General features: G+C 37.9%; 2 protein-coding genes across 3 annotated transcripts in view; both read left to right on the top strand.

Annotated features, from left to right (window-relative positions):
* The window catches only part of LOC115066120 (uncharacterized), a 184,096-nt gene extending 160,233 nt beyond the window's left edge, over window positions 1-23,863 (top strand). Inside the window, exons 1-2 of one of the 2 annotated variants that reach the window (XM_049451992.1) lie at window positions 6,190-6,868; window positions 21,552-23,863. In XM_049451992.1, coding sequence (XP_049307949.1) covers window positions 6,588-6,868; window positions 21,552-21,555 — 285 coding nt within the window. In that variant the 5' untranslated portion in view covers window positions 6,190-6,587 and the 3' untranslated portion in view covers window positions 21,556-23,863. Of the gene's footprint in view, window positions 1-6,189; window positions 6,869-21,551 lie in introns of those variants that run through there. The other variant, XR_007422252.1, reaches the window with a different exon arrangement.
* On the top strand, window positions 16,341-18,421 carry LOC125777339 (protein insensitive-like). Its single transcript, XM_049451981.1, has one exon. The coding sequence runs from the start codon at window positions 16,357-16,359 to the stop codon at window positions 17,209-17,211; it is 855 nt and encodes a 284-aa protein (XP_049307938.1). The 5' UTR covers window positions 16,341-16,356; the 3' UTR covers window positions 17,212-18,421.
* Window positions 23,864-25,949: the final 2,086 nt, after the last annotated feature.

Genomic DNA, 25,949 nt, shown 5'->3' with positions numbered 1-25,949 from the left:
TTTTTACTCAAGTTACAGCTTGCACGGACGGACGGACGAACGGACAGACGGACGGACAGACAGACATCCAGATTTCAAATCTACTCGTCACCCTGATCTCTTTGGTATATATAACCCCATATTTGACTCTTTTAGTTTTAGGACTTACAAACAACCGTTATGTGAACAAAACTATAATACTCTCCTTAGCAACTTTGTTGCGAGAGTATAAAAATATGTCACATATACTCGAATGTGATGTTAGCATTGACATTAGAATGTCAAGTACTGTCAACATTGCAATTCATGATTGAAAACTGTTTTCTCTACTTCAAGAGAACATGATCATCCGGTTTCAAAGAATAATTTTTAGTGCCCACATTAACCCAGAAAGTTCAATGAGTTCAGGCACTTGCCAGTTTGCTGGAAGAAGAAATGGTGTGTTCTTGACTCGTATCAAATAGTGAAATACTGGAAACAAAAACATTTTACTCATATGAGCGACTTGTTATCTTATTTTAATAATTCAGCTGGTTCCTCAAACAACGAAGTTTTTATATATCCAAGACGACTTCTAGATAATACTGTACAAAAGCATAGTAGGTGTTCCAGTGTCTCTCTCATGCTTACTTCCCTGCACTTTCTTCAGGTAGCGTCATTACTTATGCCCATCAGAATCGCATGTGAAGCCTAAAGGTTTTAACCAATCATTAGGCCAACAACCGTCCTGCAGTCCTTTTGAGACCCTGTACATAAGTAAAAAGCATGCGTATTTTTCTTTGGATCTCGTGCACATGCTTTTGGCGATCCTGCATGTCTTTAAAACATGCCATCTCCAGCCAACCATGATGTCAGCGCTTTCGGAATTTTAATTGTATATCGTTTCTAGTAACTTCCGTCTTTTTTTTCTCATTCGGTGGCCAGATGGATGCTGGTTTGACAATCTCTTCCACCTTTTCGCCTGTCATCCAGCTCCAAGCAATAGATACTGACTACATTAGCAATTTTCGATCCATTTGTATAGATCTTGTACCACCATCCACTTTAGTGTGACTTGAAACCTTCTCTGCCAAATAAAGCGTGAGATTATTTTGTCTATTTTATCCACCAAGTTCGAGTTTATTGACATATGCTCGAAGGTTCTTGTAGAGAATTCACCTTAACGCCAATCCTGCTGCTGATTAGTTGCAGAGCTTTCCACAGCAACGTAAATTGGTGGTAGGTTAAGAAACCTTTACAGTGTAGCCATTGTAGTTGTTCTCTCTTTTTCATCTTCTTCTTTTACAACAGCGCGTCAGTAGTTTCTTCTTTTCGCTGTTTATCACCAATTGGAGATTCCAATTGTAACTTTCCCCGGCGGGTACTGTGTCGAACACTCTCAGAGCCGGTGTATTTACCTTAATTCGGACGACATGACCTAGCCGGCGTAGCCGTTGTCTAGGTCAATGTTTTCGGATATCTCCATCGACTGTTGTATTCGCTGTTGCCATCATCGTTATTGTCCATTGCTCTGCATCATATAAGTAACAGGTCGGAGATGATAAGTGACTTATAGCGTTTGGTCTTTGTTCGCCGAGAGAGGACTTTATTTCTCTATTGCCTACTAAATCCGAAGTAGCAACTGTTAGCAAAAGTTATTCTGCTTTCGATTTCGAGGCTGAGGTTGTTGATGGTGTTAGTAATGGTTCCAAGATTAACTAAATTATCTGTAGCTTGGAGGTTATGACTACCAACAGTGACGTGGGAGCCCAGCCGCGTGTGCGACGACTGTTTGTTTGAGAGCGAGTCTGTATCCGCTGTATAAAGTTTTGCAGATAGCGGTCCATCACATCAAACCAACCTAAAGCGAGATTGGCATGTCTCCCATTGTATAGAACGAACCACTGCATGAGGCCAAGTATTAGGCCACATGCAGACCCTTACATCTTCTTACAGGCATATGGAGTACCACTTTCACATCAGTTTGCTAAATTGCTCCCTGGTACTGTTGAATATCAGGCGTTTCTACGTCGTGATTTTATACTATTCGGATATATTGTGAAATTTGGTACATGAATAATTTTGATGAGAGAATTTGAGAGAAAAGAATTCAACACATGGTTTATGTCATTGCTAAAACTGTGATTCTTGCCAAACAAAGATTATAAAAGAACATAAATCTATATAGGTACGTCGGGAGTTCTATTTGATTCTGATTAAATCAAGATCTGCACCACCAACTAGTGAAGAAGATTTAAATAAAGTTGAGTGAGAAGACACATTTTTCTTTCCTCTTGACATACTCCATTAAAATTGTGTATGGGTGTATATTACAAACAAACTTTAGTACTTGCATTTGCTAGCAGATTGTACTTTGTGTTGGATATTGTTGTTGCTTTTTGCTATTTGTCCATCTGCAAGCATTTCGTATGCTATCAAATTTGAAACAGATGCTCGATTTCGTTAAAATGCAGCGCACAACAATGAGTTCGAAGGAATAAATAAATAAAAGAAATGTTTGATGTGTGTGTGTGTACGTGTGATATTGGACGGCATCGTGCATGTATCGTCGGGTAAACTGGTTTGTGTAAGCATGTGTTTACGCTTGTCAAGAAGTTCCCACGAAAGTTAGTCAATAAACTCGGGAACAATATGGCGGTCGCGTGCATTGACCGACAACCGAGCTCTCAGGGGCATACAACGCTCTGGCCACGCTTGTACCCTTGCTTCGCATTGCGGTACATGTGTAGTGGATGTGCGTGGAATTTTTAAGCACTTCAAGTGCGAGAAAGCAAAGTATTTTATTTTTTTTGTGGCAATGCTCGAAGTATGCGTAATAACTGCTGCCGATAATGGAAGCTCTTTAGTAATCGGATATGGAAATGTAATTGATATGAGCACAGTTCCCTATTTTTGGTAAATTGTGCGGGTAGTATTTATTAAAAGGGGTATTCTAATAGCGGTTAAGCAAATTTTATTGTTAAGTACGTAATAAAATTGAATTTTTAGTATATTAAGGATTAAAGGTAGCATAATTTCGGGCGATGGGGCGAATAAGTTGTTGCTTTCGTAGAGAAAATTATTGCAAATGAGAATATTCTCCTGGGAATATTATTTTACAGTTTGGTATTGAGAAGGTGTTCCAAAAATAAATTAGTGACGTTGACTGCAAGTTAAAGATATCTACGCAATAACGTCATTTCAATTTCAATAATCCATTAAAGCTCTACAAGTAACTAATTAACAGGAAGCCAATCTAAAAATATGCATTTTAATTTTTTTTTTTAAATTAACATAAAGAAATTGAGTTTGCAGTTGGGTTTGAGGCTGAACTTAGTTATGGTTAGAATTGTGGTTAAAGTTGTGGTTATTTCTAAGGTTAAGGTTTAGTTTAATCTTACGTTTAAAGTTAAATAAAGGCTGACGTTAAGCTTAAGTCGAATTTTAGACCAAGTTTGAAGTTAAGCTCAAAGTTCAGGTTAGCATATTATCGCTAAGCTTAACGCTTAAGGTTAGGTTAAGATTTAGTTAAGATTATAGGTTAAGGTTAGGCTTGAGGTTAGGGTTTAGTATGAAGTAAAGCTTTAAGGAATGGGAAATTTTAAAATAAAGTAAAGGTTATGGGTAAATTTAAAGATATAATTTGGGTGAAAATGAGACTTTTTTTAATAAAAAAATTAGTTAATTAGATATAAATGAGCTCGGCTAAGTTTAAAGGTAAGGTTAATCATAGGTTAAGTTCAAGGGTAGGCACAAGGTTAATCAATTTTGAGAATCGAGTTTAAGTTTAAGTTTAAGTTTAAGTTTAAGTTTAAGTTTAAGTTTAAGTTTAAGTTTAAGTTTAAGTTTAAGTTTAAGTTTAAGTTTAAGTTTAAGTTTAAGTTTAAGTTTAAGTTTAAGTTTAAGTTTAAGTTTAAGTTTAAGTTTAAGTTTAAGTTTAAGTTTAAGTTTAAGTTTAAGTTTAAGTTTAAGTTTAAGTTTAAGTTTAAGTTTAAGTTTAAGTTTAAGTTTAAGTTTAAGTTTAAGTTTAAGTTTAAGTTTAAGTTTAAGTTTAAGTTTAAGTTTAAGTTTAAGTTTAAGTTTAAGTTTAAGTTTAAGTTTAAGTTTAAGTTTAAGTTTAAATTTAAGTTTAAGTTTAAGTTTAAGTTTAAGTTTAAGTTTAAGTTTAAGTTTAAGTTTAAGTTTAAGTTTAAGTTTAAGTTTAAGTTAAGTTTAAGTTTAAGTTAAGTTTAAGTTAAGTTTAAGTTAAGTTTAAGTTAAGTTTAAGTTAAGTTTAAGTTTATGTTAAAAAGAGATTTTTTCTTAATTAAAAAATTAATTATAATAAATAAAACTAAAAAGTTTAAATTTAAATTATTGTTAAAGTAAAGTAAAGTTAATGTTATGGTTAAGGTTAATGTTAAATTAAATTAATGCTAAGGTTGAGTTAAGGTTAAGGTTGAGGTTGGACTGAGGTTGAAGTTGGGATTGAGACTGAAGGCGAGATTTTGGTCAAGATTAAGGTTAATATTAAGCTTAAAGTCAATACTGAGGTTGAGGTGGATATTAAGATAGAGTTTGACGTTGAGATTGAGTTTGGGGTTGAGGTTGGGTTTGAGATTGAAATTGAGGCCGATATTGAAGTTGAAGCTGAGGTTGAGGTTGAGATTGAGGTTGAGGTTGAGGTTGAGGCCGAGATTAAGGATGAAATTGAGGTTGAGTTTGACGTTGAGATTGAGGTTAAGGTTGGGATTGAGGTTGATTTTGATAAAAATATCAAAAATTACTTTTTTTTGAGGAGTTATAGCGTTATAGTATAAAATATATATAACTTTCCGATCGGTTTGATTTGAGGAAAAAGCAGAGTCCAAATTTACACAATAAGCGCTTGCAATGCAATAAAGTGGCTTACTAGTGCATGAAAACTAAGTGACATGCACTTGCCACTCTTATAGCGCCTGCACTCCGTAACGAGGGGTATGAATTTAAACCAACGCACACACACACACATACATATGCATACATGGGTGCATTTGCGCTGCAAGTGAGCTGTAATAACTTGCAAGCGCAACAATAACGGACACTTGTCAGCCAGCGATTGGGGCAAGTGGACGTTGACCAGTGAACGGGTGCACTTAAGTGTTGTAGTTGCAAAGAAATACATATTCAAAAAGGGTGACAATTTAGAAAAAAAGTATTTTTATTTATAACAAAACAAAAAAAAAAATCAGTGTAATTTGCTGAAGTTGAGGGTGAAATGCGCACAGTATGGAAAATTATTGATGAAATTTATACAACAATAACAACAAGATATTATGCACATTATCAGCAGCTGACAGCGGTGCAATTGAGTCGCAGCGCTTTTTACAGAGTGAAATTAAACGCTTTTATTTTTATTTGCATGCAATCAGCGAAATTGATGAAAAGAAAGCAAAGAAAGCAAGTGGTAAAACAGCAAAATATATGGATAAAAATCAGTAAATAAAGAGATATTTATGTAGCAGTGTTTAAATGTGTAAATAGTGAGAAAGAAATGGCATATTATATTAAATGCTATACAATTTAAAGTGAATAAAGCGGATGGAACATAAAAAATTTTTTAAAAAGGTAATAAAACAAACTCCATAAAGCGAAATACGCGCTCGCAGCACATGTCACCAAAGCTTTGGGCGTAAAATACGGCAATTAAAGGCACACCAACGCACAGAAGTGTTAAAACGAGATTTTTACTTAATCCGAAAATTAATTAATTAGAAATAAAAACTGCGCAGTCGGTTATAAAGTGCATTAAATTGGCGCTTAAAGTGTGCAATGGTGAAAACATATCAACTATTTGTAAGTTGAGCCAATTGCGCAAGGACGCAGGTTACTCATACGCCCGCGTGCTTTTTTAGTGATCAAAAGAAGCTAAATGAAAGTGACTTACTACGTATATAATTAAATGTTAAATGACCGACAGTGTTACGAGTAATGATTCTCGTGCCATTTGATTGCCTTTAAATGCCAACATGAGCCCACAGCGTTAAAGGCAGAGTGATGAGGGAAGCTTGAACTCCAACACAGGCTGTCACGAATGCCCGTGGCGGCAGCAGGCAGCAGCAGCGGATGACAGCTTAACCATAATCCGGTGATAATAGCACAAAAAGTCGTTAGTGAGCTTTTGCCAACTGAGAGATATAAATAAATAAACAAAAACAACAACAAAAACAAAAAAACATAAAAATGAAAAAAAAGGTATGAAAATGGAAAAAGAGACGAAAATAAAAAAAATATATATATATGAAAATGGCAAAAAGTGATAAAAATGCAAAATAAGGGTAAGACTCTCAAAAAATGTGCTATAAAATACAACAATAACAAAAATAAAACAAATGCATAAATAATGTGAAATACAAAGCTTGACATTTAAGCGCCCAAAAGCTGCAATCAACCAACCCACACCAAATCCTTTGCTCCTGCATATCATTCATAGCTACGAAATCACTTGATTGCGCCAAGCAACCGCCGCAGTGACCGTGACTTATGTGCATTTGTAAGCAGCCGCTTTAGTTATATATATATATCTACAGAGTGCTGTGTGTTGCCTGGTCTTAAGCGCTACGCATACACACTCGCACGCTCGCTTGCATCCATTCGTAGTCGCACTCGCAATGAGCCACCAGTTTCAAGTGAGCTACACCGCCCTTGAGATGACCGACGACAATCATCATGCTTCCTCCATGCCATCGGTGGTGTCATCATCGTCGCCGCGTACAGCGCGCAATGTCAATTTTCACAGCGAAATCAACGATACACCACCCACACCGCCGCCCGGTTATCCGCCGCAGCAATTGCCGCCGGCACGTCGTACCTCGAAGTCGTTCTTTCAGCGGCCGCGTTCGATGTCCGCTTGGAGTGATATCAGTCGCAGTAGTATGCGTTTGGATGAACGGTAAATATGCGTATATACATAACTGTAATTTAATTTTCTCTAGATTACTAAAAAAAGTCACAAGCTCTTTAATAACAAGAGCTGGAGGCATTTATTATAATTGCCGTCAGTTCGCAAAGTTCTTTGAACTAGAACTTATCATTGTCTTTAACCTGAAACAGTTAATGTTAAATTTGAAATCTAGATAAGAGTTCTTCATCTGGCTCCATCTTCAATATGTTAACGTTAGAATCATACGGTTCTAGACCTATCATCTTGTGATGCAAGGGTTAGCAGTTATCTTCTTAACTGTCGGAAAATATGGAGTAGTAATGCAGCGAAACTAGCCTTGACTTCCCGGCTTGTGCGTTCAATACTAGACCCCTTATCTCTAGCATCCAGCTATTTTATGATTTCACTGCTTTGGCTGCCTGGAACAGCGGCTTTGTAGGAAACTGTAAGACTGATGAGCTTGCTAGAACAGGTACTTCAATCTCATTAACTACGAAAGGGTAACATTCACTTGTGGTTCACTAGTGTAATGTTGGGGCTCAGACCAGCTCAGCAAGCATATTTCTAGCCCAGTCATTCCTCCTTATCGTTCTTTGGCGCCAATTGGAGATTTCAAGTGTAGACTTCTCTATCTGGTATTTCCAACGTATTTCCACTTTCATTGCTTTCCCGGCGGGTACTGCGTTGAATACTTTCAGAGCTAGAGTGTTTTCATCCATTCGGTTAGCATGATCTAGTTGGCGTAGATTGTGTGGTCTTTCTGTAGATTGGGCAGAACACACTTAAATTCCAATCGTTGAGCTTGCTTTCGTCCGACCATATTCTACAAAAAGCTGATGCGTGCTACTTATCAGTTCTTCGCCGCCGTGTTTGAATATCTCGACCTGCAATATATCGGCCCCGGCGCTTTGTTGTTCTTCAGGCGGGTAATTGCTATTGGAACTATTTCATGGTCGGGCAATGGAACGTCTGCTCCATCGTTATCGATTGGGGAATCAGGTTCACCATCTCCTTGTGTTATGCTTTCATTGCTATTCAGCAGGCTGGAGAAATGTTCCCTCGATAGATTCAGTACGCTCTGGGTATCAGTCCGTAGATCGCCTCTGAACGTTCTACAAGAGTTCCAATTTTTAAACTGTTAGGCGCCTTATTGTTAAGGATAGAGACGATTTCAATTTGGCGAAAAACACACGAACAATCAATGCAATATGCGACGATTCATAGAGTCGTCGTCTTATAATTCCGCCTCATTTTACGAATAGCTTCGTGCAAACGATGCATAACGCTCAAATAGTATTCTTTGTTGACAGTTTGGGCAGTCGGTGGGAATTTCGAGTATACCACACTTCATAATCGATGAAAACTGTCAACATAACTTTTATTTTTGACATACTTCGACGTGGGTTTTTCGGCTTCGTCTTATCTTGGTCACGATATGCGGCCGATTGATCGTTTTTTTCCGGGTCGTAAGTATACGAGCAGATCCAAAACTTATCGCCAATAGTTTCGTAGAAATCATTCCTGCAGTCACCTGCTTGAAGCGAAATCGTATTTAGGATCAACAAGAGGTTCATCCTGAACTAGGTCGACGACATAAGTCAATACGTCGACCGGATTTCGGAATCAACCAACTACAGACATGCACTGACCCCCATTAACATTGGAGCCATAGACACTCTCACCCACTAGCTCTCGGGAAATGGCGTACTTGGAGTCAAATCATCAATTCTTGATGACCACGAGCTTGAGTTGCCGCGAGAATCGAGAGTGACTCTGCGCATCTTCGTACAGGTCACTGTAGTAGGTTTAACTCGTACTTTTCCAGAATCGACCCCGTATGACACTAACCACATCTTAGCATTTCCAGTTAAACCTACATATCTGGAACTCCTTTTCCTAAGATTTGACCACGTCGAAACCGCACGTTTCCTAGGGCTACCGTTGAATGACCTCCATGACAACTTGTCTGAACCCTACCATACTAACGAACATTAGATAACCGTTCAACAACTAATCGTCAATTATAATATGTTTCATGATATCCTGGTAATCGGAAAGCATTGTTTCACAGACGTCAACGAGACGCTTTTTGTTAATTTTTTAAATTGAGTGATTCTAGAACCAGTCGTGCTTTCACTTTTTTGTTGGCCCGAATGATCTTTCAAAATGGTTTTCACTAATCCTTATGATATTCCAAAGATGCCACTAAGATCTCTGACTCTTAATCGTCGATTTCCAAGCGTCAAGTCCTATATTTTTATTAACGTGCTGATCATCGGTTGATATTGATGGCCGTTCCTGGACGTGGTTGGTCGTCAACGCGTTCTCGACCCTCTTTGAATAATTTGCACCTAGCTCACGACCAACTACTATCGCCGAAAGCCTTTTCTAACATTCTGAACGTTTCGGCATCAGAAATTTGATTCGGCACATAAAATTTAATGGAATTTCTTTGTTGAATAATTTCACTCATCGTTTAATCGCCGAATGCAATTTTTGTACTTCAGAAAGTTCTGAACTGAACGTTTGGGATCAAGTCACTATATGGAAAACTTTTTTCTTTGCCAAGATATAGTCACGAAACTTTGCTTAGAATATAACCTAAGGCATCGCTACGATTTCCGAATATATTGCTTACAACGAACCACTATAGTATATAGTTGCCATAAAAACTGACCTATCAAAATTTAGACATAGATCTTTTTATGCTATAGAAAAGCATCCGTAAAGGGTATTATAACTTAGGTTCAAGCAAACATTTTTCTTGTTTTTAACCTACAAATAACAAAAACAAATTCTCAGTTGATCCGCCCCATAATCCTCTTCTATAATTAGCCGGAATATAAATAATAATGTTCAGCTGCTATTACTTTCACATAATCACATTCAAATGCCATTTTGAACAGCTGTAATGAGTCTATTTTCATCCCAAGCAACGGTCTCTAAATACAAAAGTAATTGTTGACTGAGCGCGAGTCGCCAGCAAAAGGCGGGGTGTGAGCAATGTGCCCAGTGGCGGCAGGCTGACACATCAAAAGTCAACACTAAGCCATTTCACTGAAATATTGCCACAAAATATGACAAGAATTTAGACACTCGCATTCCAAACTTGACGCACAACAACAAGGCAACGCCGGACATAAGCTAAAAACGAACAAAATTGCAATAAAATGGCGAAAATATTTCCAACCACAAAATCCATTGTGTCCACTAACGAGCTGAAATGTTATATAAGCGCCGCGTTGTTGTTGCAATTTATCTATACATACTCGTATAACAGCACAACCGTTATGCCGGCCGTCAATGACGCTTAATGCAGTGAGGAGCATGAATTATATATCGTTAGACAGACTCACGTGATTCGTACTCGTTTGACTTTTGGCGGGCAGACTGCTTGGCATATTGACCGTTGGCGCGCTCATTAAAAGCGCTCGTGGAGCGTAATTGAGTGCAGTGAATGGGCTCATCGAAATTCCAGCAGCATTCATTGCAAATTCCCACATTAATTGAGTACCTAATGCGTTTGTCAGGCTAGTGGTTGGCTGGCTGGGTGGTTCGTAGCAATGGCGAAGTGTACAGGGCGGGGGCACACTGAAATGTCAATCAGCTGGCAGCTTCGAGTGTTGTTGGTAAATATTTTAAGCTTGTAATTAAAACACTGCCGCAGCCCGTTGTTGACGTTTTCATAATATGACAGCTTGTTTGTATGCTATCGCATTACATTGCTATTGTTGTTGTTTTAATTTTTTTGCGATGCGTCGGCTGCAAGTGATGTTTTAATTTATTTGCAACTTTTTAATTTTAGCGCTTTTTGTTGGACTTCGTGTGTGCAATTTGTTTCGTTTTTGTCTTTGTTGTTGTCCATAAGAGACACTTATGGAATTTCATTTGAAATATGGCCTTAGGCAAAAAATATCCCTCCTGGTCTTATACGGCAGAATATAGTGTATATCTGTTTGAAAAGCAAATATTTGCAAATGAAAGCATTTCGTGCTTTAAAAGCTTCATATGGAGCTCATTTCGTTTCAATATACATGTTGTCACGTGAAAGAAATTTTAGTTCAGCGAACTTGTCAATTGTATTGACGCAATTGGACATATTAAGTGGTTTCTTTCGTTTTTGGAAGACTTCTGATTGTATAAAAACAAGAAAAAATGCCTACTTTGGTTGCATCGAAGCCATAATACCCTTCATAAATACAAAATATTCCTTCCAAGAACTTTCATCGGGCAAGAAAAGTAAATGGAATATAAAGAGCAGTGTGTAAAGGGGTTCCAGCGGCCATTAAGTTAAGTCCGATCTAGGCGATTTATATGCTCCTGCATAAATTGTCCATAGAAGAGTTCACTTAGAATATGGTAGGAAGGATAAACTATTTAGGAGGTTGGAAAAGGAAAAAATATAGACAAAGACATCCTGGATCAGCTTCTTCTTCTAGTGTAGAATCAACTTAACCAATAGCATACCAAACCGAGGTATGACAATTAAGTAATGAGACTGATTCCATGAAAACCGTATATTTGAAAATTATTCTACAATTCTGCCATCCCCTTCAAAGTAGTCCCCTTGGGCAACTATATAGCGATTCCAGCGCGTTCTCTATGCTTCGTAACATTTCTGGAACGCTTCGACTGGGATGTCCGCGAGTACCCTCGTCACGGCCGTCTGGATGTCCGTAATCGTAAGTATGTCAGACAATAACCACAAGTCAATAGTAACTTTCGTGTGAGCATACCGTCAAAACGTGAATGAAGCAGAGGATTAGAAGCAGAGGAAAATACTATCTCTAGCTATATCGATAATTATAAATGGACTGCGGAGTAGGACCAGGAGTATACTTCAATGACCTTGACATCTCTGTTATTACACTTCTACAGAACTCAGTCATCTACTTCCAAGCGAAAGTACTATATGTAGAGAAGGCCCTTAGAACTCTATTGAATAACCGCTAGAGGACACGGAAAGTCACTATACTATATACCCGCATAGCCTGCTGCCTGACTGTTAGTCTTGCCGACGTCAAAGACTAATTCCAATATAATAAACAATTGCAGGAAAGCTTTAAGCTCACTGGCAAGTTAACCTGACTTATCCATAATTTCGGTACCCAGTGGGAGGAACATGTTCGACAATGTAAAGGAAGACGAGTTGGCAAAACCTCTTTATCCGAGACTTAGCTTATACTACGCCCGCCAGGAACTATCAAGCGAAAGCATTACATGCTTTTTGTGCAAATAGCTCTGAACAGATGCAAAGCAGTAACACCATGTAAGATAACAGAACCCAAGTACGACAAGAATCGAACCAAGAGCTTATTACATTCTGAAGTGTTATATACAGACTTACAGCCACTATAGCGGGACTCTGGCCGCTTGGAAAGTTCGCACTGAAAATGGCCAAGTCATATAACAATGTTTTCCGCAGCTGCAAGCTAGAAGGAAATAAGGAAACGGGTTTCCACTTACCCTGTGAATGCCCAGGTCTACCACAAATCCGAAACAAAATACTTGGAAACCATCAGACGCCACACGTTGAGTAGATGTCAAGAATAATAAAAGAAGATAGCAAATATATTAGGTCGTCAAATATCTCCCTTCCGCTTTTTTGCTATACAGAGCTCGTATCTGGCAAGACTATACATCTTTTAAAGGTCTTGCAATAATCTACTAAACGACGTTATGCATGATTAGTTTAGATGTTGCATTCAACAGTTATAGCGTGTAAAAATGGAGTTCACTAACGCCGAAATTCACGCTAGTTTAAAGTTTTTCTTCGTTAAAGGCAAATCCGCTAGAGAAACGTTCCGTGAGATTAATGTTGTTTTGGGGGATGGTACTCTATCACTTCGAACTGCGGACGAATGGTTTCGACGATTCAGAGCGGGTGAAAACGACACCATGGATAAGCCACCCGGCGGAAGACCTGTGACGACGAATACCCATCAAATCATGGAAAACATCGAATTGAACCGGCATGTGGGATCTCGTGACATCGCCCAGAAAATGGGAGTTAGTCATCAAACCATTTTAAACCATCCTCAGAAGGCTGGATATACAAAAAAGCTTGATGTTTGGGTGCCGCATAATTTGACACAAAAAAACCTTCGCCTGTGATGTGCTGCTGAAACGGAACGAACTCGACTTATTTTTGAAGTCTATGGTGACTGGCGACGAAAAATGGATCACATACGGCAATATCAAATGAAAACGGTCGTGATCGAAGGCCGGTAAATTGTTCCAAACAGTGGCCAAGCCAGGATTGAAGGTCAGTAAGGTTTTGCATGGTGTTTGGTGTGATTGGAAGGGAAAGGGAATTAATTCTACCATCTACTGCGAACAACTAGACCGCTTGAAGTTGGCGATAGACCAGAAACGTCCAGAATTGGCCAACATTAAGGGTGTAGACAACGCCAGACTACACACTTCGTTGATGACTCGTTAGAAGAGCACGGATGGGAGGTTTTATCCATTTCCCATAAAGGCCGGAGTGATTACCACCTGTTCCTGCCCATGCCGAATGCTTTTGTTGGTGTAAAGTTAAACTCAAAAGAGGCTTGTAAATAGTGGCTGTTCGAGTTCTTCGCAAATAAGGAGGGGAGTTTCTGCGAGGAGAGTATAATGAAGTTGCCGTCAAGATGGAAATAGATTATCGAACGAAACGGCATATTTGAACTAAATCCGATCACTGTAACACTTTTTATAAAGCATTAAATAAAGAGCAAAAAAGCGGAAGGGAGATATTTGACAATTTAATATAAGGACCTATGATACTGTATTCAAAATAACGCATTAATCGGTTAGTATGCAGTTAATGTTAAAGTGACTCGATCTGAGCAACTTCTTCCGAGGTTGTAACGTTTCTTCGGTCAACAATCCGTACAAATTTTGGTGAAGATATCTTGTCAAATAAAAAATCTTTCAACGATTCTATATTTTGACAAAGAAGTACGCGTACATAAAACGCAAAATATTTAGTTACTTATTCATATTTTTTTGTCGCCTTCAAAGTGGAGACCATATGTAAAATATCCACCAAAATCATTCGAACGGACTCACGAGAGATGTCAAGCTCTCTTGCCTGATGATTTTCAAGCACCATACTTTACGCTTTTTTATTACTTATTTTCATCAATTGAAAGTCGTTCAGAAAGAACAATGTCTTCAACGATCTCTCGACCGTCTTTGAAGGCTTTGTACCACTCACAGGCAAGTGTTTTTGCTAAAACTTAATCGCCGTAAGCCTTTTCCAACTTTGCAACGATTCCACACATGAAATATGGTTGAAAATACAAAATTTGAGACAATTTAGCATTGTAATTAAGAACAGCCTTACCAACTTCCCAAAATAGTTTTTTTGAAATGTCTTTTATCCGGGGAATTTAATTGCAATTAACCAATATTTCACAATGACTCTGACGTTTATTTTTTGGATGTTACAAACATCGTGGCACCTAGTATTTAGGGTACACAAATTTTTTGGTCCAACTGGCAACTTAAAATCAGTATACAAAGACCTTCTTGCCAAAGTTCCAGTCCTTAGTTGATAAATCTAAATACTTCTATGACAAAATCTAGTTTCAGAATATATAATCGGCGAAATTTCATGACGAGCTGTGATACTCGATCGTTTATTGCGCTTTCGCTGAAGTTATTTCCAAGATTTGATTCTTCAAAAAGGGTCGATTAGTTTTGTTTTCTTCCTTATTGAATTAAAGATCGTAAATGATTGGAATTGTGAAATCTATTCTTGAATATAAGCCATGTGAACATATCAGCACTCTTGATAACTTTCGCCTAAAAAATAAAAGTAAGATTGTACAAATTTGTTCTTCAAATATAGCTTAGTAATAATGCCAATACATATGTATCTAATTTTACGTCCTCCTATTAGAATCTTGTCTTCTGAGTAGCCGCTGGGTATCCTCCGCTGTTACTGTCCGAGATATAAGAACCTTTGGCCTCAGAATGGACGGAGTGCAAATACGGTCTACTATTTCGAGAATGGCGCTCTCCCACAGGGTTTGAAGCTTTGGAGCCACTTTCTTCACTTATATCAGTAAGGAGTCGTCCTTATATTTTGCCGTCATGATCCCACTACACCATCCCACATTATCAAAAGTTTGCAAAGACGTGCCGTTGTCTCCATCCAATCCTGCAAGGAGTCCATTCAGCTGTTTCAGCCCAACTGCTTTATATTTTTTTTCATAATTTGATCAAGAAGATTACTTTGTAGACTGCCGCGATTAAATGTCTCTATTATCTATCTCGTAAGCCGTAAGCTTAGCATACCAACCCTTAATGATTGATTTTCCTGGCGAAGGGTTCGGTAACTCGTCAGAATATGTGTTTAATTCTAGAAGCGAAGCGACATATCGCAACACTTACTCAACCAATTTGAAACAAGTTTGATACAGAACAGTCCTTTGATATCACTATGTTTGTACATAAATTAAATCTCATAGTTTTTCTCTATTCTAAAAGCGATAAATCGAGTATAAATTAAGAACCCGAAATAAAAATTCGCAACAGTGTCTTCAACTATGGAATTTTTAATCGAAAAAATAACCAAAACTATCGAACAAAGAGATATCGAGTATGAAAATCTCCAAAATATGTATAACTTATGGCGAAAACTACGAATAATTTGATAGTAACCTTTAAAAATGAAACATAAATGGTCAGCAGTGGATTTAGCCATGTTCGTCTGTATGTACATATATATGTACGTGAACTAGTCACTCAGTGTTTGAGATATGTATGTACATATATGGAATTTTGCGCGCGTCCTTTTCTCTTCCAGAAGCTTCTTTGTCGGAATCGTCGATATTGTACAGCTTTAAGAATATATATACTTCAACATAAAATGAAACATCAATATCAATTTTCTGTAATAAATTTTTTGTGTTTCTTCAAGGTGTCACAGCTTCATATTATTTTAAATATTTATACATTATTCAAAATTATATTATTATTCAAAAAACAGCAGACAGCATGGCTGCCATCATATATATGTATATTTTAGAAGAAAGGAACAATGCTTAGATTGGAAAACACTAGAGTTGATTTCCCTCCGTACTGGAATTCCCAGGAATTATTCTCCGTAACTGGTAATCCCTTTTCCGTAATAGCTAATCCCTCTTCCACATTCATTAGCTAAGTTGAGCAAACCGATATACTTAGACAAGAGGTTGACAATGAGAGCGATAATAGAAGAAGTTTACGCCCCTAATTTATCACTTTAAAATAAATCGAGCTTATTGCTCAGGGTCTGGTAGATTTGCAGTTATTTAAACCACAAATCCACACACACAATCCCTTAAACAATAAAGTGACGGACAGGTACAGAAAGCAGTAAAAAAGGATTTCAAGGCTCAAAAAAATTCTACCTGCTCGACTTGCACATTTTACCTGCCTCGACTCGTATAAATATGACCAAACTTTCGTACCATCATCATAACATTATCAGTTACTGACTCTTAAACAACAGCTCCACAATTATGGACTCATCCATGAACAGCACTGTGAATTATGGAAACACAAATGAATCGTCAGAAAGCGCACTTGATTTACGGCAAATTCCGGCAATCTCAACAATAACTGGCGGCCGAAGACCAATATATGATTTCCCAGATCTAAAAACTCGCAAAAAAACAGGCAACAAAAGATCATCGGCAGCTGATTTTCAATTAAAAAGGCGACGAGAATTTGATATAAGATACAATGGTGTAGTGAAAACACCAAAATTGAACCAAACCACTTCTCCAGCGCGAGAAGAGGCACCCCGCGTTGATATCGAAAGACCAACGGTGCAGACCCCACGAAATATTGGTAGCCTTATGCGACACCTACAAGCTCGATTCCCCACTAATTTTGTTAATGGATTACCAAATCGATTGAATAGCGGCATTATATCGAACCCACACTCTACAGTAGCAACCATTGCAGCGCGTCCAATAAACAATGCGGACGCATCTAATATAGAGAACAATCTCGAAGAGTCCCCGTATGTCCAAATAGGCCCACACGGCACACGCGTATCCAAAGTGGATTTGGCATCAATAAACTGGACGGAAGCATCACTTGCCACGCGAAAACTTCTGACTTTTCTATTTGACCGTCAAACGCTTGCGACGCACACACTCAGTGGCAAACTCTCCCCAGCATTTCGTGACCGACAATTGAAGGCGCAACTAGATCCACTGAAAGTAGCTGATATAAAACATTATGTGAAACAAAAGACTAACTGTTCAGAACGTGAAATTCGCAGCGCAATAACTAATAAATGCGCCGACACCGCGAAAGCTATCAGAAGGCGGAGGATGTCCAAAGTGAAGTTAGAGACATCGTTGTAATACCGTCATAATGCTTCCAGATTAGGTATAGGTTAGGTTAAGTAAAATGGCTGATCGCACATAGCCATAAGCATCATCTCTTCTGAAGCCGTAGAACAATAACTCCTTATAAATTAGCGAAACCTTTAGTAGCTAATACAAAGTCCCAGTACTAAGAAGCGGATAGCCTTTTTGATGTAAAAGAGATCATTAGATCTCCTGAGATCAATCTTCGGCCAAAAGGATTTTGCGACAGCGCTGGCCAAACTTCCACAAAGTTCAGCTAACTATTAGTAGAACACAAGAGGGTACGAGAGCACCGACCCGCTCCCAATCTACCAATAGTGGCTCTAGGGTGCCTTTCCTTGGTCGCTCGCCAGCTTTACAATTTCCTGCGTCTTACCAGTCTTAACACAAAGACACTTGATGGTATTAGCGAGGTTAGGCACTTCTCGAACAACTCTTAATGCACTGTCAGTGAGTTCAAGACTGGCATTGCTGCCCTGCTATCTGCTCTGAAGGAGGCTACACTTCAAAGCAGCAGATCTACTGCTATCTTAATGGCTGCAACCTGGGTTTGGAAGACACTGCCATAGTCAGGAGGTCTGAAGCAAGAGTTGAAGAAGGAGTTAAAGAAGCTCACTGCCCCTCTTCTCCAATGGCTTCTTCCCATCCATAGCTCTCTCGTTGATATATACATAAGCCTTTGGTTGGTGATTACATGATCTAAGTGATCGATATGAAGTCCAAGTGTGTGAAGATATCTGAGTGTTCAGATACGTGTTCTTTTAAGCACACAAATGCTCTGAGTCTGCTAGCCACTTTCGCAGCCATACACCTTTCGAAGATGTCTGCGACCACAATGTGCAAGATGACGTTAAGTGCCAAGGATAGACCTTAGTGCACCACACTTGCTGATGAGCGCCGTCTGTTGAACGCTTTCGAGTTTTAAGTTTTGTCTTCGCCACATTAAGAATCCATAGAACATAATGAGCTTGACTATGGTATCATACGGAGGCTCACTTTCGGTAAGACCTCTATAGCAGCACCTCTACAGCAAAATAAGGCAATTGGTGCCTGTTTTGCTCTCCCTATATTCAGGTTCCATGAAAGCTTCCTATCCAGGATGAGCCCTAGATATTTCACTGGACGCCGGTTATAGACGGATATCTGCTTAGGTATATACAAGACTAACTTTTGTACTCATTAATAAAATAATAAAATGACGAAGAATATACCATACATATATGCTTATATTGTTTATAGTTGGGAGGATTAATAATTGGGGTAAAGTGAAATATAAAAAAAAATGAGAGCAGGTCTGATTGTTTCAAGGTTTACGAAGAAAGGTTTTGGAAGTATATATTTCCATCTTCAAATATCAAAAAAGATAAAATAAATAAAGAAGTAAAAATATCACAATATAGTTTTATTTGAATTGCTTCAAAATCTCCTCCTTACAGAACGTGAATTTTCCTAAAAAAGTTGAACGCTTTGTAAACGTTCTTTCCATGATGAAATGCCAAACAATACTGAACAAAAATAACATGACAGTTTGACAAGACTCACCCATACTGTGTCAAGAAAAGTCTATTGAAAATAGTACCTCAACTTATATCACACGTTATAAGTGACCATGTCCGTCGGTCTGTATAAACGCGTACTGGTTCCTCAGTTTTCGAGATATACTATAGATCATAACTTTTACACGCGCTCTTTTCTCACCAACAAGTTTCTTATTTGGAACCACCATTATTAGCTTATAGCTGCTATATTAACTGACTGATCAAAATCCAGTCTTTGTAGGAAAAGTTTTTCATTTAACTGTCGATTAATTTAATTTAATGATTTTAAGCAGCCTTCCACCAAGAGCTCTCATTATACCTTGTCATAAGCATCGCTCCGAAATTAAAATATTCTATATCTCCTTTTATCAAAATATGCCAATTGAAATTCCTTGCCTTCTTCGCCATATGCCCGACGATAGCATACTTGTCAATATGTGTAACCAATTAACCTGTTACACGGCTGAAGGAGCATAAACAAAGCCTCAAATTGGCTTTAGAAATATTGTCCAAACGAAAGGTGAAAGGCAGAAAAAAAATAGAAAGAGGGCTACAAAAACAAGACCCCCTATAAATAACAATAAAAGTGGCTGACTATGCATATTATTTGCAAGTCGGTACGTGTACATAAGCGCATGTAGAAGAGAAAAGTGGAAATACCATGAAAAGAGGAAAAACGAGTAAGAACAGGTAATGGCCATAAACACGTCTATAAGGGCATCCTGTGCAGAAAATTCCATACAAAAAGCTCTGTTTATATAGCAAGCAAAAACAGCATGATATAAATTGTTGCAAAAACACATATAACAAAAACAATAAGGAGTGCCGCAGATATTGCTTTACTTACTGCCTTTGGCCGTTGGCGATGAGTGTCGATAAGTGATTGCTGCAAAATGGAAAAACAATGTAACAAACTGCTCCGATGGGGATCTGTAAAGATGATGAAATGTAGGCTAAATTGCGATAAATGCAAATAGTGGCTGATATATATACATATATCGATGTTAATATATATGTGCCGTCCTTTTGTGTACATGTAAAGCTAGACTGCTAAGCTCAAGCTAGAATTTGGGCTTCTTTTTTTATAAAATTATCTTTTGTCTGGAGTTTACAAGATGTGTTCCAAAGTAAACAGGGCTTTTTGAATCTAGCATTATCTGGTGGCGCCATCTTTGCATCATCTAAAGCTATGAGTTCTGTTAGGTATCCTATTAAAAAGATTAGAAATCCTATACAAGTTTCTTAAAGACAAATACCAGATTAGATTAGGTTAGTAAGTTGAGCCTAACAGGTATCTCACGTGTATAGTATAGCTTGGAATGCCGATCCGTTGTGGTATTTAAAACTATAAAATTGATTATAAGATCCTCACAAATTGACAAATCGCTTTTATTTTAGAATATTTTTGACGGTCAATGCCATTTTCGGCTTTGTTTTCTGGTTTTTGGAAGGTAAGATCGTCAAGATGTTTCCACTTCAGTCTTTCAATGACTGGATAATGAAGCAGAAAGTGCCTGAATGTTTCCACCTCATCCTCCTCCATACAATTTTGCCAATTGGAGTCCGACTGGACTTTAAGTTTATTCGTATAAATGTCTATTGCACAATGTTTAGTGCGAACACTTCCGATTGCGGCAAAATGCAAAATGACCTTTACCAAGGGCAAATATTTCCATAGATCTCCTGCGTTCTATTCTAGTCCGAAAGTTCTTCGCACAGGACCAATTCGTCGTCAGGCGCTGTGAAGACAGACATTCTTTAACTAGCTTCGACAAATCCATGTATACCTCGTCGGAATGTGAGCAGAGGAAAATTAGTCAGGAGTGGTCTTTGTGACACAATGACTCCAGTTTTCGAGAAATGTTGTTGAAGATGGAGAGAATTTCGGTCTGTCCTTGTTCGGACCAAATCTTGTACCCATTTTCCCTGAGCCTAAGTTCATACTTCGTTGCAATGCTCCTGCGCGCAATGTTCACGGGTCTCTACAAAGAAAAATCTTATATACAGCTGCTTATTTTTGATCATTCAGTTTGCAGCTATAATCTATATTTGTCCGAGCTGAAGAGTGTATATCTGGAGATTGGACCGTTGCCTTGGAAAATAAGCCATGGCAAATTTCGTGTATATAGCTCGTCAAATAAGAAACTTTTCGCTACAAGAACTTTATTTTAACCTTCAGTTATTGGCTATAGTCGACCGTAAATCAGCTGAAGCTAATTTTGTTTTTGTGTGTTTTTTTTAATTTTTTACTTTTTTATTATTTGCAAAAATGTAATATATGTGGCAGTGAAAAATTATCTTTAAAGCTGCATGTTCAATACATTGCCAGCCTAAAGGTAGGTAATAGTTTTCCAGTTCAAAACATTATTCTCAGATAGGTTACGTTAGGTCATGAGGTTAATCTAAAGTATACGAATCTCACTTGCATATAAATTTGTGCTTGGTGTTACCCAAAAACACCTAAAGGATAGATCACCAGATCCTCATCGTTCGTCAAATCGATTTGTGTTATTTCGACGTTTTTATATAATTAAAAATGTCATCTCAACCCCTCTCTAACTTGCCGCAGCAGTCGTCTATGGTGTCGTCTATATGTACAAATATATAACTATTTATCTTACTTAAACACACATACAAGTATACCGTCATATACTCTTATGCTCTTATAATGTATTAAGTGATATGTTTACATTCACATTATCATCCACTTGTTTTTGTTTCTTTTTGCACCACCTCGTGATTATATTATGGCTTTCAGTGTAACTTATTTGTTATTTCTTCTTTCTCTTTTTACAGGTAAGTGATTTGCGAGCGCTGGGATTACATAAACTTATACCATGTACCTACCAACGTAATATATGCAAGGAAGGCTTATACCTTTGCCTGTATGTGTGTAGGTAAGCGATTGAGTTAACATAATGACGTGCAAAACACACATATAACGGTATGTAATAGTCACTTGTAGCGAGTGATTGACAGCCATGCTCGCGCTGCGCTGTTTGCCTTCCGTCATTGTAGTGTCGTCTGGCGTTCGCCATGACGTATGAGTAACAACATTTTGTCGCCTCGTAAGCAAATATCTCAACTGGTGTCGTTGTTAAGTGATGGCGCTTTGTATGGTGGGTGAGTACTTAACATAAATGAGTGTGCAGGATTTTATGAAATCTTTTAAAAGGTATTGGCTGGGAGTGTGTGCAAATGTGTTTGTGTGGATTTAAATATTGAAGATTTATTTGTAATATTTTGTGAAGAGTAAGTGATTTGTTTTGGCGATTAAAAAAAAAAAAACATAATCATGCAAATGTAAAAAATTCAAAAGAATCAGTGCTTGATTCAATACAATATTTTCGCTTTTGAAATATTTTTGTCTCATCATTTTCTAATTTTGAGCCTTTGGAAATCAATTGATTTTTAATCAACTCTCAAAATAGTTATTTATATTCGTAACAAGTCAAGGCTTGACTCTAAAAGTATTTATACATTCAACTTTTTTCGACTTCTGAATCTAGAGAAGTTCCTGACTTGGCCAACTCTTTTGACCGGAGCTAACTTTCCTGAGCTTAAAACCTTCATACACTTGTTGATCACGACAGAATTTATCTTAGATGACGACAAGGCCACCTGGTTATCTGCGTATATGGTAAATTTCTCTATTCCTCCTTTAGTAATACCGTAGAATAAGCCTTTTCTAAGTCTTTGAAGCTGCTAGCTAAGTTTAGTAGTTGGATAAAGAGTGAGGAATGTCAATATTCATGTTCCTACTATGCAGTCGACTTTGAATCCGTTGGTATAAACTAAAATATTATTATTTCCATGTACTAAACCTCTGCTCTATTCATGCCTCGATACGTCAATGATTTCCAGCTCAGTTTGTTATCGATCTGGATCCCTAGCTATTTTGTCGTCTGGGGCAGAAAATTTGACGTTTTTTTTTAAACAAATTCACTAGATTTATCAATACATTCCTTACATAACCTCCACTAGTACAAAATGCAGCGTAATCTCGTGAAAGATACACGATCCAACAACGATTCCAAATTATTAAACTACCGAAATTCGCAGACAGTGTGCTCAACTTTAACACAGCCATTTTGATAAATGGGATTTTGAGTACGAATGGCTCCACTAAGTAGTCATGTTTATTTTATAAACAAATCTGAAAATGTCAAAAAGGTAAAAATTAAACGCTTCTAGCATACTTTTAAGCGATTGAACCTTAACTCCGCTCAAATACACTTATCTATGTATTTACTCACTTCTATATAAATAGCGTATATATCCTTGTCATTCATTAGGCAAATCGAAGTCTTGATTGCCGAGGCACTTACAAATCTATGCGCATTCAAACCGAGTAACTGACAAGGGCAAGCATCAAAATTCGATAGCGAAACGCGAAACGACCTCCTACAACACACACGCATTCAAACACAACTGCGTACCTTTCGTAATCACCGTTTCGGTGTCACTTGCGGCTGACAAAACGTACGTGTTTCTTGTGAAAAGTGTCACCGTCGTCCTGTCGCTCACCTGCACGCCGCACCGATTTGGCGAACAAGTTTTAGCCATTTTATTTCGGAGCTCGCAGTCTTGCTCACTTAGCATTATCCTGTTTGTACGCGTGGTTTCGGGACTCAATGCTTTTGTGACAGTTTCGTGTAGATTAAGCTCTCGGTTGTATCTTCTCACGTTTTACGCTTTTTCTTCGGTTTTGTTGGCTGACACATTTATCACCTTAAACGTCTGAAAATAGATGAGTTTTCACCTGGAATATGAGATAAGATTTTTTATTGTTAGTGTAAATTTTTTTTCGGAATTTATCATAAATGTCATAAGTGTGGTTTTATTGCTTTAATTATCGGAGTTTTTTTTAGAAGTTTCACCAATTCGTGTTACGCGTTTGGTGAACATGCGGTGTTTTCTAATTTAAGGTATACTTTATGGTAATTTAGTTAAATTTTGGGTACACTTTTATTTCCATGAAAGATAACTATTTTACATATGGTTTCGAGGTAATTGAGCTTCGCCGGCTTATATACAGACTCTCTATGGACCCAAGTACTTGAAACTTTTTTGCTGGGTCTACTGGAACTTGATATTGATGAGTATAAATATTACAAAGCATTATTTAAATAAGAATGTAGAGGCTCTCATAACTTAGGAGGATTCAAAGATATAATAGACACCTCTCGCGGTTTTGTTTCCGGAACAAAGATCTAATATATAAAATTAGGTTGTCAAATATCTCCCTTCCGACTTTTTGCTCTTTAGTCAATGCTTTATAAAAACTGCTACAGTGATTTAGTTTAAATGTGCGCCGTTTCATTCGTTAATCTGTTCCATTTAGATGGCAACTTCAGAATACCACCCTCGTAGAACCCCCCTACTTATTTGCGAAGAACTGGGACAGCCATTTTTTCACAAGCCTCTTTTAAGTACAACTTTATATCAACAGGGCGTTTGTCATGGACAAGAACAGGTGGTAATCACTCCTGGCTATATCGAGGATGCGATAAAACCTCCCTTCCGAGCTCCTGTAACTTCTGACGAGCCATCAATGAAGTGTCGGTATGGCGTTGTCCTGGTGGAACCCTACATCCTTCCTGTTGAGCAATTCTGGACGCTACTGGTCGATCGCCTGCTTCAAGCAGTCCACTTTTTCGCAGTAGATGGTAAAAGTAAGCGCCTGGCCGTATGAAAGCAGCTCATAGTGGATGATTCCCTTCCAATTCCACCAAACGCACAGCAAAACCTGGCTGGCCGTCAATTCCGCCTTAGCCACAGTTGGGACGATTCACCGGCCTTCGACCACCACCGTTTTCACTTGATATTGTCATATGTGATCCATTTCTCGTCGCCAGTCACCATCCGTTTCAAAAATGGGTCGAGTCCATTCCGGTTCAACAGCATATCCCAGGCGTTGATTCGGTCCAGAAGGTTTTTTGCGTCAAATCATGCGGCACCCAAACATCAATATTTGAAGGGTATTCGTCGTCACAGGTCTTCCGCCGGTTGGTTTATCCATGGTGTCGTTTTCACCCACTCTGAATCGTCGTAATCATTCGTCCGCAGTTCGAAGTGAGGAGTACCATCGCTTTATATATAACCGCGAAATTCAAAAAACAAAAAGGCGGAAAGGAGATTTTTGTCAACCTAATGTATATGTATATATTTTTTCAGTAATTCTATCTATTTCCCTCTATACTGTATAATAAGTCTAGTTGACTCTGTTGTAAAAAAGAATTGGTTCAAAGCGAACTAAGTTACTTCTTTATCTTACAGAAAAATTTTATTATATGCGAGTGGTGAATCGAACAGACAACAGGCATAAATCAAATATACTATAAATGCAACAGATATATATGTTAGAGATAGAATAGACAACGTTCGTATGACTTTCCGCTTTTATTGATTATACGAGTAAATGTGGAAAATTTAATAAGAGTTCGAACTTAACGAGCTGTGAAGTGACGAATCGAAAACCGCTACAGTATCACCCAGCGATCTCATAAAAGTACTGAGCATACTACTTCCAATGGTTTTAGCTACTAATAATTTCCAGGTGACCCAGGGCCCTACCAAGTTTTAGTAGAATCATTACTTTAAAGTGCAGTTGAACTTTCTTCTACAACAGACTTTTCGCAGCACTTTTAAGTCAAGAAATGCCAAGAAATGGATTCATTCAAAACACTACTAGGAAGCTACACCTACCATGTATTTGAACTACTTGAAAATATTGTAACAAAAATTTCACTAACTTATCACATATTCCCAACTGACTTAATTCCCTTGCGTCATTCCTCCCCACTATGCCACCCATATATTCATTATATAATAATTTATTTATTACAAACTTTGAAAGTCCCTCTGCTGTTTCATTCAACAAATTCCCTGTTAACGACATTGACAAGTTCAGCTGTTTATCCCACTTAAATATAAATACATTGCTTATTTCCGGCAGTTTGCTTTGAGTCTCGTCGCACAAATTTGTGCAAATTTCAACGGCAGGGTGGGTGAAATAGAAACATGCAAATCCTTTTTTCGTTTATCAACTAAATTTTGGGAAATATTCGGATGCTTGCCCGTGCTTTAAGACTCGTTAATATGAATATGTATTTCGTTGTACCTAACTATTTCACTGGCAATTCAAATTCGCACTTCAATTTTATTGATAAATAATATTTCCTGAATGCTATT

Source organism: Bactrocera dorsalis, chromosome 3, assembly GCF_023373825.1.
Source record: "Bactrocera dorsalis isolate Fly_Bdor chromosome 3, ASM2337382v1, whole genome shotgun sequence".
Lineage (NCBI taxonomy): Eukaryota > Metazoa > Arthropoda > Insecta > Diptera > Tephritidae > Bactrocera > Bactrocera dorsalis.
The sequence above is the reverse complement of the archived record's forward strand: the minus strand, read 5'-3'. Positions and strand labels throughout refer to the sequence as shown.